The following is an 18,464-nucleotide window of genomic DNA, read 5'->3' as shown; positions in this document are numbered from 1 at the left end:
TTATTTAAAGTACTAGTAATTATTAAATTATTATGCTTCTGACATCAAGAATTTTAAGGAAATACCTGTGTCTTTGTCCTTGGCTTTATATACTTGGCCATACGTTCCTTCTCCAATAATCCCAATAATGTCAAATTTATCCACACATCGCTTCCCCCAATCACTTTCTGTTTGTCTTCTTTCTCCATAACGAGGACAACAAATTCTAAAAAGAAAACCAATTAAAAACTGTTACCTTGCGATTAAATGACTGTCTTTTTACACATTTGTTTGTTTTGTTTAAATGTGTTTTGTTTTCAAGACAGTGTTTCTCTGTGTAGCTCTGAAGCCTGTCCTGGCATTCATTATGTAGACCAGGCTGGCCTCAAACTCACCAAGATCCATCAATCTCTATCTCCCAAGTGCTAGGATTAAAGGTGTGTGCTACCACTGTCCAGTTTTATTTATAAAATTTTTGTTGAAATGGCAGAAAAAATATAATAAACTGTCAGTGTTTATAATGGATTCTGACTTCAAAATGATACAAGCTGGTAGTGCAGCAGAATGTGTGAGTTTTCACTAAGTACATGGATTGCTTTTCAAAAGAAATGTGGTTTGGTGTTTTTATTTTTTTCGCTTGAGACAGGATCTCACTAAGTAGCTAGGTCTCTCTGGCTGTCCTGGAACTCACACTATAGAGCACGCTGACCTTAAAATCAAGAGATCAGCCTGCCTCTACTTCCCAAGTGCTGGGATTAAAGGCATGCAATCTCTGTGAGCTCCAGGCCAGCCAGAAAAACATAGTAAGTTCCTGTCTCAACAACAACAAAAACGTTAGCTATGTATTATGCTTGGTGGTTTGAATGAGAATGGCTGCCATAGGCTCATATATTTGAATATTTAGTCATCAAGTGGTGAAATTCTTTGATAGGATTAGAAAGATTAGCAGGTGTGGCCTTATTGAAAGAAGTGTGTACTGGAGGTGGTTTTTGAGGTTTCTAAAGCCAAAGCCCGACCCAGTATTATTCCCACTATCTGCCTATGAATCAAAATGTAGTTCTCAGGATGGTGCTTGTATGCAACTGTGGCAATAGACTAAATGCCTTAAATTGTAAGAAAGCCTTCAATTAAATGGTTTATTTTACAAGAGTTGCCTCTGCCATAGTGTCTCTTCACAGTGAGAAAACAGTAACTAAGATCTGTAGGAATAGAAAAGCATCCTTGCAAAGACTGTTTCCAATGAAAATGAAATAAAAGATGTATTTTTTAACTCCCGCTTCTATGAGTTGTAAAAGATATATAAATTTTAGATAAAAAACAGAAGAGAATACTCTTCAATTAAAAAGAGATCCCTAGCTAGGCCATGGTGGCACATGCCTTTAGTCTCAGCACTTGGGAGGCAGAGGCAGGTGAGTTATTTCTGTGAGTTCGAGGCCAGCTTGGTCTTGAGTTCCAGGACAGGTTCCAAAGTTAGACAGAGAAACCCTGTCTCAAAAACAAACTAAAAAGAAGAAAAATCCCTCAAGTGCTGGTGAGACGGATAACTAAGCAGTTAAAAGTCATGGACATGGGTTCAATTCCTGGCACCTACATGATGACTTACAACTAACTATAACTGCAGTCCCAGAAGACCTAGCACCCTCTTTGGGACTCTCTGTATTTAAGAGAGTATTTAAGGCACAGAACTACATACAGAAAAAATACCCATACACATAAAATAAAAAAGTCACATGCTGGGCAGTGGTGGCACACGTCTTTAATCCCAGCACTCGGAATGTAAAGGCGGGAAGATTTCTGTCAGATCGAGGCCAGTCTGCTCTACAGAGAGTTTCAGGGCAGGCACCATAGCAACAGAAAAACCCTTTCTCAAAAAAACTTAATCAGTTTAACTGATGAACTTACTTTGGTCTCTTTTTATACGGTTGTTGAGGAGGCGTAATCACCTTTGGCTCTGGAGAATCTGGGGGAGATGGATCACCACCTGGTAGCTCAGGAGGAAGAGGCAAATCGGTGAGTAGGTGGCGAGTTCTCTGCTCCTTCTCTTTTTTTGCAGGCTTTAATGGAACCATTTCTTTTGGACTGAGTAGAGATGAGAGATAAAAAGATTACTCAGAGACTACTCAAATAAGCTTTAAAAGAATACTATTATGCACAACTATTAAAAAGACTAAAGATTTTACTTATGGAATTATGGCTAAGGGCCAAAATAGGCTCTTTAGGAGGACTGCAGCTCAATTCCCAGCACAGACCTGACAGCTCACAACTATAAATAATTCCAGTTGCAAGGAATACCATGCCTTCCTTTCATTTCTGTCGGAACCAGACATACACATGGTATGCATACATTAATGTAGCTAAAACTTTCATAGCCATAACAATAAATCTAAAAACATACTAAAAAGTTAGAACTTATTGAAGTATATTAGTTAATTAACTGATTAATATAACCAATTTATTAAAGAGCAAGATTAAGTGTTTTCATTTTACCAAATATTATAGTAAAATTACTTAAAGTAAGCACTGTGAATACGCCTATTTTCTCATGTGTGAAAATAGTGGGGGAATGTTCTTAATATGTTAATATTTTAGGTATACTTTAATTACAATTTTTTTTTAATTTGTTTTGGTTTTGTTTTGATTTTTGGTTTTTTGAGACAAGGTTTCTCTGTGTAACAGTCCTAGCTGTCCTGGAACTCACTTTGTAGACCAGGCTGGCTTTGAACTCACTTAATATTTATTTTTATATGTACAGTCTATGCACTACATGCATGCAATGATTATAGAGGTCAGAAGAGGGCATCAGATACCTTGGGACTGTTGTTACAGATGGAATGTAAACTGCCAGGAAGGTATTGAAATCAGGTCCTCTAGAGGAACAGGCAGTGCTCTAAACCACTGAGCCATTTCTCTAATTCAAAGTGATATAATTCTTGCCTAGCAGGTGCCAGATCCTGAGTTAAATGCCCAGTATATCTGGTGAGGAAGGGGAAGGAAGGATCTAAACTTGGTGAGGTTCAGGCAGAAGGATTAGAAATTAAAAGATGCTAGCCTCAATTACACTGCCAAGTTGTTTTTTGCTGTTTTTTTCTTTTTGGCTTTTCAAGACAGGGTGAACCTGAATAACCACCCTGGCTGTCTGAAACTCTCTCCAGTAGGCAAGACTAGCCTTGAACTCAGAGGTCCACCTGAGTCTGCCTCCCGAATGCTGGGATTAAAGGTATGCCACCACTGCCCAGTTTACACAGCAAGCATTATTTATTAAGGCCAGTGACTATATGTAATGCTGTTTCAATATTTAAAATACATAAGTTATTCAATTATACTTTTTATTGAAATGAAATAAAATGTGCAATCCAAGTTCTAAAAGTCACAATGTATGATTGCAGCTCATACAATCCATGAAACTTACTCTTTAACAAAATTTAACTTTCTCTAACAAAGATTTAAATGAAAAAGGCCAACAATTTATCACTTGATGACTAAAGACTTAAAAAGAATTTAGGGGCCAGGCAGTGGTGGCGCAGACCTTTAATCTCAGCACTCGGGAGGCAGAGGCAGGCGGATCTTTGTGAGTTCGAGACCAGCCTTGTCTACAAGAGCCAGTTCCAGGACAGGCTCCAAGGCTACAGAGAAACCCTATCTCGAAGAAGGTGAAAAAAAATAAATAAATCAAGCAGCAAACTTATTCTTTTTTTTTTCCTGCATGGTTGTCTTTGGGACAGCAAAATTATTATAAGACCATTACAGGATTATATAGCTAGCAAATCAGAGTAGTCAGTAGGAATAAGATAAAGTCAGCTTTCTAGAAATTAGAAATTGTAATCTTTTGGGGCTTTTGTTTTTTGTTTTTTATTTATTTATTTTTGAGACAAGATCTCACTAGTATTTCTGGCTGGCCTTGAACTCCCAGCAATCCTCTTATCTTAGCCTCCTGTGTACTGGGATTATAGATATTTGCTATAAAGCCTGGTAAATCCAAATTTTAAAAATAGTTTTATTTTAAAATTGTGTATATGCATGCACGTGTATGTGTGTGTGTTGTTACTGTTATGCCCAAATCTGCGGGGTCCCCACAAAAGCCAACTGACCATGCTACTCGCGTGTCTCACCACAGAACTGAGAGACCCGCGTGTCTCCCCAGAGAGAACCACTCTCTGCAGAAGGGCCCAAGAACGTCTTCCCAGGCATGAAGACTGTAATCTTTTTGCGCATCGGCAGATCGTTTTCAGGCACTACGGATTCTGGGCCAGGTCACAAAAACTCATGACACAGACATGAGAGATGTTTCATGAACACAGAAAACTTAACAACATGAAACAAAAACTCATAGGCCGGTTGAAGGCTCTACAGGTGGTAGTCCTAGTAGGCTTTGGGGGATCCCAGACAGCACCCAAATGTTATGCCCAAACCCGTGGGGTCCTCACAAAAGCCAACAAAGGAGACCGAGTCCCATATGTAAAAGCAAAGAGCCTTTATTTTAATCAAGTTTGCAAACTCAGTCTCTCTGCACGTCCAATGTATTGGAATAACAGAGAGCACCGAGCTAAATTAGAATTGGGGGGCTGGAGAGATGGCTCAGCGGTTAAGAGCATTGCCTGCTCTTCCAAAGGTCCTGAGTTCAATTCCCAGCAACCACATGGTGGTTCACAACCATCTGTAATGAGATTTGGTGCCCTCTTCTGGCCTGCAGGCATATATGTACACAGGATATTATATACATAATAAATAAATAAATAAATATTTAAAAAAAAATAAAATAAATTAGAATTGGGTTTTTATTGTAGAAAAGGTGAGGGTTAGGGGTTTCTGAGGTTCAAGACCCCCTGATTGGCTGACATTTGTCTAGGGGGTGTCCTGGTGAGGTGTGCTGGCAGGTGATCCTATATACATTAACTTTAATGGTCTGCTCTTGAGTGGGGGTCGGGTAATCTCAGTTTGTGGTGTTTTCTGGCTACCAGGTATTGCTTCATGGTAAACTACTGAGACTCAGGCCTCTTTTTTTTTTTTTTTTTTTCAGGCCTCTTATTTAAATTTATTGATGGCCAGAGTACCAGGTGATAATGGTTGGAAGTAAAGAACTTCCTTTGGGTGACCTGCCCAGACTTAACATTATCGTGGCTGGCCCCCTACATTTACCACATGCCTTTCATTCCAGCATTCAAGTGGCAGTGGCAAGCTAATCTCATAGTTTAAGGCCAGCCAAGCCTCTGTAGTGGAGTTCCAGGGCGTGTGTAAAGGGACCCTGTTTCCAAAAAAACAAAACAAACAAAAACACAAAAACAAACCCCCAAGAACATAATTTTAAGAGGTAATGCTTCTTACTAGTTTTTATCATCTTAATCCCCTATAAATGAGTAATTAAGGAATCTACTTAGTTTGTACCACATAAACCACAACTGGGAAGTCAATAAAGTATAATCACGAACGCTTCCTATTTAAATACTCCTAGTAAAGATGAACATTCATAAGAATCTACAGTCAGATTTTCCTAGCATAAAAGTTTATTAGCAAAAAATGAGAAAAGAATATAAGCTTTCAAAATTTTTGTAATTTTTAAATATATAAAGGAAAATCATAATTCAATAAACACTGTCAAAATATTCTTTATAGTCTCAATTTTTCAGGATTTTAAGAGATTTTCCTAGTTCTGTTCACTTAAGAAAACAAGAAAACTCAAAATATCTGAAATGTCTAGGACTATAAGTCTATGTTTGACTTTTTTCTCAAAGATTTATTTAATGGCTTCAAATATAGTTTATTACCATTGAAAAATGTGCATCCTGCTAGCCTTTAATCCTAATACACAAAGAGGCAGATGCAGGAGGAGCTCTATCAATTTAAGACCAGCCTGGTATACAAAGAGAGTTCTAGGACAGGCAGGTCTACAAAGAGAGACAGTCTTTTTAGAAAAAAAAGAAAAAAAGACATTCTACAAGAATGGTCCGAAGGTAGTGAGTTATCTCAATTGATTGTTCACAGTCAGTTACAGATTGAACTCCTGTTCTACACTTCCCCCCTTTCTCACTACTGCATTTGACTAGTCTAAAAAAGAAGAAAATTCTAGTTTAAGGAAGTTTATAAGGATGAGTTTTTAATAAGACATGTACTATCAGTTCAGACTACACCAATCTGAAGGAGTCAAAATCTTGCTTCAGTAAATTTCAATATACTAAAAACCTAGAAAAAAAATGAAGACCCATAAAATTCCAAATTTAACAAACACTACAGCTTTTACTATAAGGCACTAAATGTGCAAAGTATGGATAGAGAGCCTGACATAAAGAGATGTTATATGCTAATATAGTTACTAGGAAATACTGATGTACACACTCTGTCTGTATGTATAGTTTGTGGTTTCTCATTCACCTTTTGTTTTTGTTTTTTGTTTTTTCAAGACAAGGTTTCTCTGTAGCTCTGGTGCCTGTCCTGGAACTCACTCCTGTAGACCAGGCTGGCCTTGAACTCACAGAGATCTGCCTCCCTAGTGCTTGCATCACTACCGCCTGGCTCATTCACCATTTTTTTATTTTTTTGTTTTTCGAGACAGGGTTTCTCTGTAGCTTTGGAGCCTGGCCTGGAACTAGCTCTTGTAGACCAGGCTGGCCTCGAACTCACAGAGATCCACCTGCCTCTGCCTCCCGAGTGCTGGGATTAAAGGCATGCGCCACCACCTCCCGGCTTCACCATTTTTTTTAAAAGGTTCACCTTTTAAATTGCTGTAATTCTTGTATATAAGAAACAGCTGACCTGGTCAGACAAGTAGTGGCACACACCTTTAATCCCAGCTCTCAGGAGGCAGAGAAGGCGGGGGGGGGGGGGGGGGGGGGGGGGGGACGGACACGGACCACATCTCGTGAGTTCAAGGCTAGCTTGCTCCGTAAAGCTAGTTCCAGGATAGTTAGGGCAACACAGAGAAACCCAATCTTACAATGCACATACAAATATGCAGGCAAAATACTTATAATTCAAATTTAAAAAAAAAAATTTAAGACAGGATTTTAATAGACCTGGCTGTTCTAGGATTCACTATGTAGACCAAACTAGATCTGCCTACTTCTGCTTCCCAAGTATTAGTATTAATGGCCCACCCCCAGCTAGATTAAATATATTTATAAATTAAAACAAAACAAAAACAAGGTGAGTAACTCCTGAGGAACAATACCCAAGACTGACTTTAGGCCTCTGTTTGCAGGCCTGCACTTCCATATACTCATGCACCCACACACAGAATCATACTTAAACTAATGATGTCAAACTACTGATATCAGAAAAAGTTGGAGGGCTGGAGAGATGGCTCAGTGGTTAAGAGTATTGCCTGCTCTTCCAAAGGTCTTGAGTTCAATTCCCAGCAACCACATGGTGGCTCACAACCATCTGTAATGAGGTCTGGTGCCCTCTTCTAGCCAGCAGGCATACACACAGACAGAATATTGTATACATAATAAATAAATATTTAAAAAAAAAAAAGAAAAAGTTGGAAAGTAGGTTTGCAATTTAAAATAAATGGCACTCATTTTTCTATTTACAATGAAGTCTACAACAGTAAATGCAACTCATCCCCTAGAAAATAAGAGGGTAAGATCTCAACAGAAAAACCAGTAGACTATAGACTGCTATATGGCTAAAGCATATCTGTTTGGAGGTCTTCTTGTTCAGCTAGTATGGCCCAATAGATTGGAAAAAAAAAACCAACTTTCATAATGTCATTTATAAGATTAACACTTTGGGGCTGGAGAGATGGCTCAGCAGTTAAAGCCACTGACTCTTCCAGAGTACCCGGTTCAATTCCTAGCACCTTTATAGAAGCTCCCAACTGTTTGTAACCCCAGCAGTTCCAGAAAATCTGATACTTTCACACCAATTAACATAAAGTAAAAAAAAAAAGATGCATGCTTCATAAAATGCTTCATAATCATTTCAGTAATCAACACTCAAAATACTAATTAAAATTTAAGAGCATCCCATTGTAAGTTATAGTCTAATTATCAAAGATTCTACATACTGCTCTTTTTTTAACTATAGGATAAGTGATCTTTATAAATTATATCACCCACCAGAGGTGGTAGTGTATGCCTTTAATCCCAGCACTCAGTAGGCAGAGGCACGAGGATCTCTGTGAGTTAAAGGCCAGCCTGATCAAGTTCCAGGACAGTCAAGGCCATTACACAGAGAAAACCCTCTCTGAAGGAATAAACAAACAAGCAAAAAGTATCACTCTAAAAATTCTTTATAGATATTAAAATCAAAATATTACAAAAAGAAAACAGGGGTATTGAGATAGCTGGGTGGGTAAAGATGTATGTTTGTCATGAAACCCTGCTGACCTGAGCTCCATTTGGAACCTATGTAAAGAACAAAGGTAAGAACCAACTCCACAAAATGGCCCTCTGATTTTCACATGTACAACATGGTACACACACACACACACACACACGCACACACAATAAACTTTTTTTAAAATTTATTTATTATGTATACAGTGTTCTGTTTGCATGTATGCCTGCAGGCCAGAAGAGGGCACCAGATCTCATTACAGATGGCTATGAGCCACCATGTGGTTGCTGAGAATTGAACTCAGGACCTCTGGAAGAAGAGCCAGTGCTCTTAACCTCTGAGCCATCTCTCCAGCCCCACAATAAACTTTTTAAAATAAAGATATGGCAGAGAAATATGGTTATGTAAGACATGAGGTATCAGGGTGCCTTTTGTACTCTGATGCACACATATGTACACACACATAAATTTTAAAAAAAAAGTACACTTAGACCTGGAAAAATAGCTCATGGGTTTAAGAGTGATTATTGCTCTTCCAGAGGAACTGATTTGGTTCTTAGTACTCACGTGACAGCTCATCAACACTTATAACTACAGTCCTAAGAGATCCAATAACTTCTGGCCTACATTGTCCTACATTCATGTGGTGTACATAAATTCATACAGACTCACACACATGCATATAAACAAACAAAAAATACTCAAATTGAGTAAAAGTGGGGCTGGAAAGATATAATTAAGAGCAGTAATTTAGAGTAATTAACTACTATTCTTCTAGAGACTTGAGTGCAGTTCCCTGAACCCTTAAGGTAGCTTAGAACCATCCATACTCTTATTCCAAAGGTTCCATCATCATCTTCTGACCACACACAGTCACAGTACACATACATATGTATAGACAAAATAGTCATACAAGCATACACACACATAAAATCTAATTTTTGTCAGGCATAGTGATACATACCTATAATTCCAGCATTCTGGAGATTGAGGTAGGACTGCTGTGAGCTTAAGGTTACCTGAGACTACACAGTGAGCATAACAGCACCCTATCCCTGCCTAACCCCAAAAGCTACCCATCAAGATAATCCGGCAGGTAAAAGCACTTGCCACCAAGCCTGAGGCTGGATACACAGGACAAAAAAGAACTGACTCCCACCAAATTTTCCTCTGGTCTCCACACTGAGACACATTATACACACTTGAAAATAAACAATGTAATTTTTTTTTTAAATGAAAAGAAAAAAACCCACCAAGTTTTAATTCTCTAGTCTAAAGCAAAACAAAATGGATCGTTTTCCACTAAAAAACAAAAAAGCAATTCCTAACAATAAAAGCATCCTGAAAAGATAAGCAGTCTAATAGTTTCAAAAAATTTAAAAAGCAAATACATTATTGATCAAAAAGACTGACTTCTTCCATTCTATTATGGAACTTACCTATCCATATCATCATCTCCAGGTAACAAGGGAGGGAGGGGCAGAGGAGGCAATGTTGAAGTTTTCAGATGTGGAATAGCAGCTGTTACAGATACTTGAGTCTTCACAGAAACCTGGACAGGGGGCTGAGAATTTGTCTGAGAGCACAGAGTAGATGTCCTTGGGTGAGGAGAAGAGGGCAAAGTTGAAGCACTAGAAACAGGAGCTTGACTAGATGGTGGTTGGGGAGGAGGCAGAGGTGGCTGCAGTGGAATAGCTGGTAGTGGAGGCAAAGGTGGCAAAGGGGGTGCCTGAGGTGGAGGGGTAGTAGATGGTAAAGGGGGTGGAGAAGTAATTGTGGGGAGAGGTGGAAGGGCCTCCTTTTCTGAAGTCTCTGTCTCCTTAGAAGTAACAATCACCTCCTTCAGTGCTACAGGTTTAGTATCTTTTACTCCCTGAGCTTTCAAATCCTTAAGAACAGGATGCTTCTGCAGGTTCTCATCCAACTTAACTTTCCCTACATCTAAACAATTTTTTACCTCTGTGTTTGAATGTGCTACATTTATCAGTTCAGTATCTGGGATAGATTTTTCTGACTTTATACCTCTGGGTAACTTTTTAGACTCTAACCCTGACTCCTTCACCTCAACTTTATCTTTTTTAGTCAGAGTGATGGGTGAACCCTTGGAATCTTTTCCATCCATTTTTGCTGCTGCTGCAGCAGCTGCTCTTTCCTTCTTTTTCCTACTGAGTTCAGCTCCCAGGCTGGAATTCAATGGAAGCCTGACAGGTGAGATACTGGAATGACGGCTGTGTGACCCGGATCTCTTCTTTTTACTATGAGAAGATGAGTGTCTTGAATATGCAGGACTTCTGCTTCTGGACTTCATGGATTTCCTACTGAAAAAATAAAAAGGCAGTTTGAAATAGACAATAAACAGAGATAAAAGAAGACAATAGGTCAGCAAAACAGGGTCTACATCTGTAAATTTGATCCCATTCTGAGTTATCAATTTTAAAAGATGATTAAAGCCAGGCATGGTGGCACAGTCCTTTAATCCTAGCACTTGAAAGGCAGAGGCATAAGAACATCTGAGTTCAAAGACAAGATTACCATCTCAAAAAAAAAAAAAATCAGGGGAGAAATGGGGTTAGGAGAGACTGACTCAGTGATTAAGAACACTGGAAGTTCCAGAGGTCTGGGGTTCTAATCCCAAAGCCCACATGGTATTTAATTATCTGTTACTCTAGTTCCAGGTGATTCAACTCCCTTTATTGTCTCCCGGATCACTGCAAGTACACGGTACACAGACATACAGTCAAACAATCCATACATATAAAATAATTATAAACCAAGCTGGGCATTGGGGTACATGCCTTTACCCCCAGCACTTGGGAGAGACAGGCTGGTGGATCTGTGAGTCCAAAGCCATCTTAGTCTACAGAGTGAATTCCAGGACAGCCATAGTTATATATTGAGACACCCATCTCAGAAAACATACACAGATACACACACAGAGAGAAAGAGATTCAAAGTTGGCACTACAAAAAAGGATTGGCCAGGTGGTGGTGCACACCTTTATTCTCAGCACTTCAGAAGCAGAGGCAGGCATATATATGCAAGTTCGAGACCAGCCTGGTCTACAGAGTGAGTTCCAGGACAGCTAGAGGTACACAAAGAAACCCCCTCTTGAAAAGTAAAAAAAAAAAAAAAAAAAAAAAAGGTCAGTGGTTAAACGCATTTCCCAACACCTACTTGGTAGCTCAAATCATCCAACAGTCACTTCTTATTTCCTTGAATGCCAGGCATGCACATGGAACACATACATACATGCATGCAAACACACATAAAATTTTAAAGATTTAAAAAAGAAAAAAATAAAATCAAAGTCATCCTGTTATACAGCAAACTCAAAACCAGCCTGGGCTACTTGAGACTATTATCTAAAAACAAAAAAGGAAATTTAAAGATTCTCAATCATGCATGAATATACATTTGAATTAAGTAAAACTAAAAATTCATTTAGCTAGGACTTGGCTCCTATTTGTAATCTCATCTTGGCAGGCAGAAGCAGGAGGATCTAAGTTCAAAGCAAGCCTAGTCTACAAGAGCTAATTCTAGGACAAACAAGGCTAACAAAGAAACCCTGTCTTGAAAATAGGAAAAATAAATTAAAAAAAAATTAAAAAACGAAAGCATCAAAATTGCCCACTATGTAGTCATAGTCACAAAGCTTACTTTAAGAATTTTTTTTTATAAATCTTTGCCTTTATTTATGTAAGAGCACCTTGTCTGTGTCCACTGTCCAGAGAAGAGCATCAGAATCTCTGGGACTGGATTTAGAGATGTTTGTGAGTCACTGTATGGGTGCTGGGAATCTTCCTCCTGAAGAACAACCAGTGCTCCTAACCACTGATCTAATACTTCAGCCCAACTTCTAACCCTTTAACTAGGGTACTACTTACAGCCTCAGCTTAGTACAAAGTTGTGTCCTCATCTCCAGAGTGCTGATATTAAAGGTCTTACTTAGTTCCTTTAACACAAAAATGATTTCCAATCAACTTTTTAAGACACATAAAACAAGAAATTACTACATGTACAAATAAACTTACTTGTTTGTTTTGTTTTTGAAATGGGATCATCCTATGTAGCCCTGGCTAGCCTGAAATTTGATATGTAGACCAGGCTAGCTTCAAACTCTGCCCAGCTACAGCCAATATTCTTAACTGCTAAGCCATTTTTCCAGTCCAACAAAAAAAAAAAAATTATGAAGAATGACTGTAAAATAAAATCTGGAAATCTACAGAACAGATTATTTTAAAGTGTCATTAATTACGTTTTTACATTGTCCTGCTCAAGATTCAGTGTGAAGAAAACCAATCCAAGCTACTAAAATTAACTAAAGCGAAGCATGAAGCCTTTAGTCCCAGCACTTGGGAAGAGGTAGACAGGCATTTGAGACAGCCTGGTCTACATGAATTTCCAGCCAACCAGGGCTGCATAATCAGACCCTGTGCCAAATAAATAAATAAGAGGTGCCAAGCCTGGGTGTTATGGCAAACACCTTTAGTGACACACTATAATGTCTATAGAGAATCACAGACAAGTGAAATCTCTGCATTCTAGGCCAGCCTGGTCTACATAGTGAGCACTTGTTTAACATGCAAAAATCCCTGAGTTCATTCCCAAGCACTGACCCATAACCAAAATGGTGTTTTTCCCCAGTCTATTTTTCCCAAATGAAGAATCTATACAGAGTGCCAGGACAGCCAAAGCTACACAGAGAAACCCTCTCTTGAAAAAATAGAAAATTAAATATAGGGCCTTAACCATTCTATGTAAACTGAATTATATCACCAGCCCTCTTTTTGGAGGGAAAGGAGCCTTTTCAATTCTTCTTATGTCAGCATAATAGCACAAGCCTTTAATAGCACTATGGAGGCAAGAGACAGGTGGATCTCTGAGTTCTAGGCCAGTCTGGTCTATATAAAAAATTGTAGGTTGGCCATAGCTACATGAGACCTATCTCAAAAATAAATAAATTTGGTGGGGCAGTGGTGGCGCACGCCTTTAATCCCAGCACTAGAGAAGCAGAGTCAGATTGATCTCTGAGTCTGATTTTGAGGTCAGTCTGGTCTACAGAGTGAGTTCCAGGACAGCCAGAGCTACACAGAGTAACTCTATTGCGAAAAGAAAAAATAAAGAAATAAAGGAAGCTGGGGAAAAAGGAAAGAAAGAAATAGATTTTTATTATTATTGTGCATGTATATGATCTATGGATGTTGGAGGATAACTCTGAAGTCAGTTCTCTCCTTCCACCTTACATGAGGTTCTAAGGCTCAAACTCAGGTAGAGAGCCATCTTGTCAGCCCACTGTTTGGTCTTTTTGAGATAAGGTTTCAAACAACAGTCCAGGCTAGCCTTGAAATCAAAATTCTCTTGCTACAGTTTCTCAAAACATTGAACTTATGGATGTGTGCCAGTCTGCTCAGGTTCCACACTCTATAATTTTTTTTTGGTTACTTACTGTTGGGAATTGCAATAAACAAAATTATATAATGGATGAATATAAATAATGCTCTGTACAACACAACAAAAAGTGCATATTTCCAATATTTTATGTTTATACTTGCATACCCCACCAGCATACTGTCTCCACACACTACTAGGTTTATATCTGCCATCACTACATTCATTTCAATTAAAAGAACACAAGTTTCTCAGTTCACTTAAGAGAACATGTTATCTGCACATATCTAAGAATCTAAAAAGAATGATTTCAAAACAAAAACTCTCACCCAAAATTCTCTTTTAACCCTTTAAATTTCTAAACTCAAGAGTAAAAAATTTTTCAAGTAACCTTAATGTTAATACTCTAAAGAAAACAAATATTCTGCCTAATTTTATAGATAATGTCTGTAATCCCAACAGTCAAGAGGTTAAGGTAGGATTGCTGGAAATTTCAGGCCAGTTTCAGACCAGCATAAGATACACAGCAAATTTCAGGCCATCCTAGGTTACAGCATGAAACTCTTTATAAAAAACATAAAATTCTTAGATTCCCTTTTATAACTATGCAACATTACAAATGGTACATTTATCACTTACGTATTCCAATAGATATAAATCATACCTCTCTAAAAAATTATGAACTCTAAGAAATGGTTTGTATGGTAAATGTTTATAAAAGTATGCTGTTTGCTACAATTTTGAGATGAACCTAAACAAAAGATGAAATAATGAAGATAAACAGACGTGACAAAATATGTTAATTGCAGGGGGCTGGAGAGATGGCTCAGTGGTTAAGAGCATTGCCTGCTCTTCCAAAGGTTCTGAGTTCAATTCCCGGCAACCACATGGTGGCTCACAACCATTGGAATGAGGTCTGGTGTCCTCTTCTGGCTGCAGACATACACACAGACAGAATATTGTATACATAATAAATAAATAAATAAATAAATAAATAAATAAATTTTAGTTGCAGAATTTAGGTGTTAGATATCTGCAAGTTTATCATAATTCTTTCAACCTATGTTTGATTTTTTTTTTAATACCAGAATGAGAAAATACTAAGAAAATTTAAGCACTGTAGTTAGGCAAATACACTTTAGTGTATTTATCTATTAGACAGTGAAATATACTCTGACTTATAAAGCATATGCATGAATTAATCTTTACCTGTGGTTTTCACCCATAAAATGTACATTCTAGGTACAAGATACAGTAACATGCTTCATATTTATTAATCTTCACAACAGCCTTGAAGCAGGTACTCCTATTTTTCACATAAAGAAACTCAAGTATGGACAAATGAATCATTTGCCAAAGGTTACAAAGAAATATTAAGATTCCACTCAGATAAAACTAAAGCTCCTGCCAGAAAGTGGTAGCACATGCCTTTAATCCCAGCACTCAGGAGGCAGAGGCAGAGGCAGAGGCAGAGGCAGGTGGATCTCTGTGAGTTCCAGGCCAGCCTGGTCTATAGAGTGAGTTCCAGGACAGCCAGGACTGTTACAGAGAAACCCTATCTCGAAAAACCAAAAACACTAACGCTCCTATTGTTTTTGTGGAAAGTGATGGGTTCAGACATGAAACAAGAACACAATTTTCCATAGGCAATTTCAAATTAACACATCTTTCTTACAGAAATATCAAGCTGAAGGCAATTATTACCATATATTTCAAGGAAAACTTGCTAGTGTTGGGTTAGAGAGATAGCTCAGTGGTCCAGAGCACCGGGGTTCAAATCCCAGCACCCACATGGCAGCTCACAACTGTTTGTAACTCCAGAAACAGGAGACTCCACACCCTCTTCTGGCCTCTGAGGATACCATAAATGCATGTACACATACATGGATGGAAATAACACGCTCATATATGTAATAAAAAAGAAAAAATCTTAAAATAAGTCAACAGTGGTGCTAGAAAAAAAAATTCAAACTCTTTGGAATCACTTTCTGCTAGGCTCTATGTCAAAAAGAAAACACCCTCATTAGCTCAATTTTTACTAAACAGTTACAAGATAGGGCTATTCAGTAAGATATAACTAATTAGATTTGGTAACCCAGAAGACAAAATTGGTAGGATAATAGGCAAACGGACTCAAAATAGAAATGTAAACTCATGGGGCTGGAGAGGTGGCTCAGCTTAAGGATATGAGCACCGGCTGGTCCTACCTGAGGACCTAGGTTCAATTCCCAGCATCTACATGGCAGCTCACAACTGTCTCTAACTCAAGTTCCAGGGAATTTGACACCCTCACACCAATGCACATAAAATTAAATAGTTTAATGAAAATTTCTAATTTCTCGTTTTTCTTCTTAATTTCAATAGAGTTTAAACACTGGTATCAATATGACTTACAAAGTTAAGACAAAGAAAGCAACAAGTGGCTCTAAATAAGTTTGGAGATCATGCACTCCCTAGGGAAATGCATGATTTCTTACCACTGAAGATTCCCATTACTGCAAGTACCTACCTACCTTGCTTGAGCAGCTGGAGGCATGTGAAATCTTTACTTCTCAATTCTGGGTTAAAGGAAAAGCCAAACTTACCTAAATGACTAGCCACCCTAGCCAAAGACGAACACTGCAAGCTTTAACAAAACGTTATAAGGACGAATTGCCAACCGCTCGCAACCCATCCGACCTTAGGAAAGACAGGTAACAGCTCACCTGGGGATCGGACTCCGACTCAGAGACCTCTTGCTCAAGAAAGGGCTGCTAGATCGCCTTCGACCGTAGGGACTGGGTGATCTCCCGCTGTAAGAGCCGCTCCTTTCGTAGCTGGATGACCGTCTCCGGCTATAGGGACTCACAGACCTCTGTCGTCTACTGTAGGGGCTGGGTGAGCGAGCGCTGGACTGGTAAGCAGAAGGCTCTTTGTAAGGTGGGCTGGCTGACTGCCTTCTTGAGGTACTCCCAGGACTCTTCTTGTAAGAGTCATAATTGCTAGAAGTGTGAGACCTTGGGGGGCTAAGGTCGTAGTCTTGGCCATAAGACGCTCCTGAAGGGCTGTCATCTTGCTTGGAACTGTCAGACCATTTCCTATGCGGACTCCTGGATCTCCGTTTGGGGCTATCCACCGTTTTGTAACTTTTGGGTGTTTCCCTTTTCCGATGACTTTTACTCCGGTCCTTGTGCCCGGACTTCAACTCACGTTCTTTCCGGGTCTTCTCCTTGTGGAGTTTGGATGACCTGGATTCCTTGCTGCTGCTTTTGGATACTTGTGCCTTCCCATAGTCATCACTCCCCTCCGCTGAACGCTTTGAACTTCCTGATATCCGGTCCTTCGTGGACCCAGATTTGGAGACTTCCTGGATTTTTTCTTTCTCGGTCTGCTTAGTTCTTAGCAAGTCTCGAGACCGCCGGTGCTGGTGGTGACGATGTCTGTGCAGGCGGTCACTCCGATCCGTTCCACGACGCTCATCATTCTCCCTCCTGTCTAATTTGAAGGATTTGTCATCCGAGAAGGTGTCTGAATCCGAGCTGATGTCATCATACTCCACCAAAGGTTTGATCACTGTACCCAAAGATGCTGCTTCGGGGGTCACCAACCCCGTATCTTTGGAGTGCTTGGACTTATGCCGCTTGTGCTTCGACACCAAGCGGTGACGCTCCCTGCTGTTGGAGCTGCCACCTCCCGCTGACGGCTGCGAAGTTCCAGAAGCTCCTCCGCTCGCGTCCTTCTTACCCCCATGTCTCTCGGAATTGGGCATTCCCTTTCCCCGAGCCAGAAGAAGGGGGAAAAGTTCCCCAGCACTCCAAAAAGCCCCACCCTCCCCCCCGACCCCACGCCCACCAAGGAACCCCTAAAAGGGGGTGGGGAGGGAAGGGACCGCAGGCCAGGCTCCTCCTCCCTCTCGCCTCCTCAGCGCCCTCCTACATGAGGTGGGGGGGGAGGGAAGGAGCGAGGGAAGAAATGAGAGTTCCTCGGCGGTGGAAGGAGCGAGACACCCGCACCAACTCGAGTCTGCTCGCCGCCGCCGCCCACCCGCGCCGAGCCGATCTTCAGGCCCGCGAGCCCGGGACCGCAAGGAAGCAGGAAGCCGAGCGCCCGAGCCTGAGGGGCCGACTCCGGCTCTGGCGCCCCGGGAGGACTGCGCGGGCCCTTCCTCTAGCCGGTAGCCCGGTTCGGCGCCCGGGCTCGGCGGCCTGAGCTCCCGCTTTGTCCCTCGTCCCCGAGGGAGCCCCCTTCTCTAGCCTCCGCCTCGCCCCGACACCTCACATACACATCCCGCTCCCTCACCCAGACTCAGTCACACACTAGATTAAACCGAAACGGCACTTGGTGGAGGGGGAGGGGCGAGCGCCCAAAGTCTCGCGAGAGGTCCCTCGGCTCCCGCGATACTTCGCGCTTCCTTTTCACCGTGACCCATTACTTCGCCAGACAACGCGAGAGCAGGGCCCAAGCCCTATACGCGTCCCGTTAGACTCTCGCGATACGTTTCCAACTTCCCCCTTTTGAGAGGGGCTTTATGAAAGCGGAAGTTGCGGCGCTCACCTTTAAAACTTAAACTTAACTGATAATTCATGGGAAATTACTGCCAGGTTCGGGTGGAGACGCGTTTTAGAACGCTTCTAAGAAGTCTTTCGGTTTGGGGAATCTTTTTTAAACAAGGGACAGATGAACGTTGGGGCTCTTTCAACGGAAGTCTGAACGTTTAAACAAAGCTTGTTACTAAGTGCCCGGCAGTCTGTATTTATCTTCTCTGTCCTCAGGATTAACCAGTGGGGCGGGTGGTGGTGGCACACGCCTTTAATCCCAGCACGTGGGAGCAGAGGCGGGCACAG

General features: G+C 40.5%; 1 protein-coding gene across 8 annotated transcripts in view; it reads right to left on the bottom strand.

Annotated features, from left to right (window-relative positions):
• The window catches only part of LOC121442309 (cyclin-dependent kinase 12-like), a 76,466-nt gene extending 59,028 nt beyond the window's left edge, over positions 1 to 17,438 (bottom strand). For 5 of the 8 annotated variants that reach the window (XR_005973547.1, XR_005973548.1, XM_041643796.1 and 2 more), the window contains exons 1-4: positions 16,347 to 17,438; positions 9,693 to 10,571; positions 1,882 to 2,058; positions 63 to 205 (exon numbers count right to left, since the gene is read on the bottom strand). Coding sequence is in view for 6 of the 8 variants with exons in the window: in XM_041643796.1 (XP_041499730.1) it covers positions 63 to 205; positions 1,882 to 2,058; positions 9,693 to 10,571; positions 16,347 to 17,389 (2,242 nt within the window). In the remaining 2 variants the exon portion in view is untranslated. The remainder of the gene's footprint in view (positions 1 to 62; positions 206 to 1,881; positions 2,059 to 9,692; positions 10,572 to 16,346) is intronic. The other 3 variants (XM_041643797.1, XM_041643801.1, XM_041643799.1) reach the window with 2 other exon arrangements.
• Between the last annotated feature and the right edge of the window lie 1,026 nt (positions 17,439 to 18,464).

Source organism: Microtus oregoni, unplaced genomic scaffold (genome assembly GCF_018167655.1).
Source record: "Microtus oregoni isolate MIOR12 unplaced genomic scaffold, Mior012 000091F_ref0000469, whole genome shotgun sequence".
Classification (NCBI taxonomy): domain Eukaryota; kingdom Metazoa; phylum Chordata; class Mammalia; order Rodentia; family Cricetidae; genus Microtus; species Microtus oregoni.
Note: the sequence above shows the minus strand (reverse complement) of the source record. Positions and strands in the feature narration are given on the sequence as shown.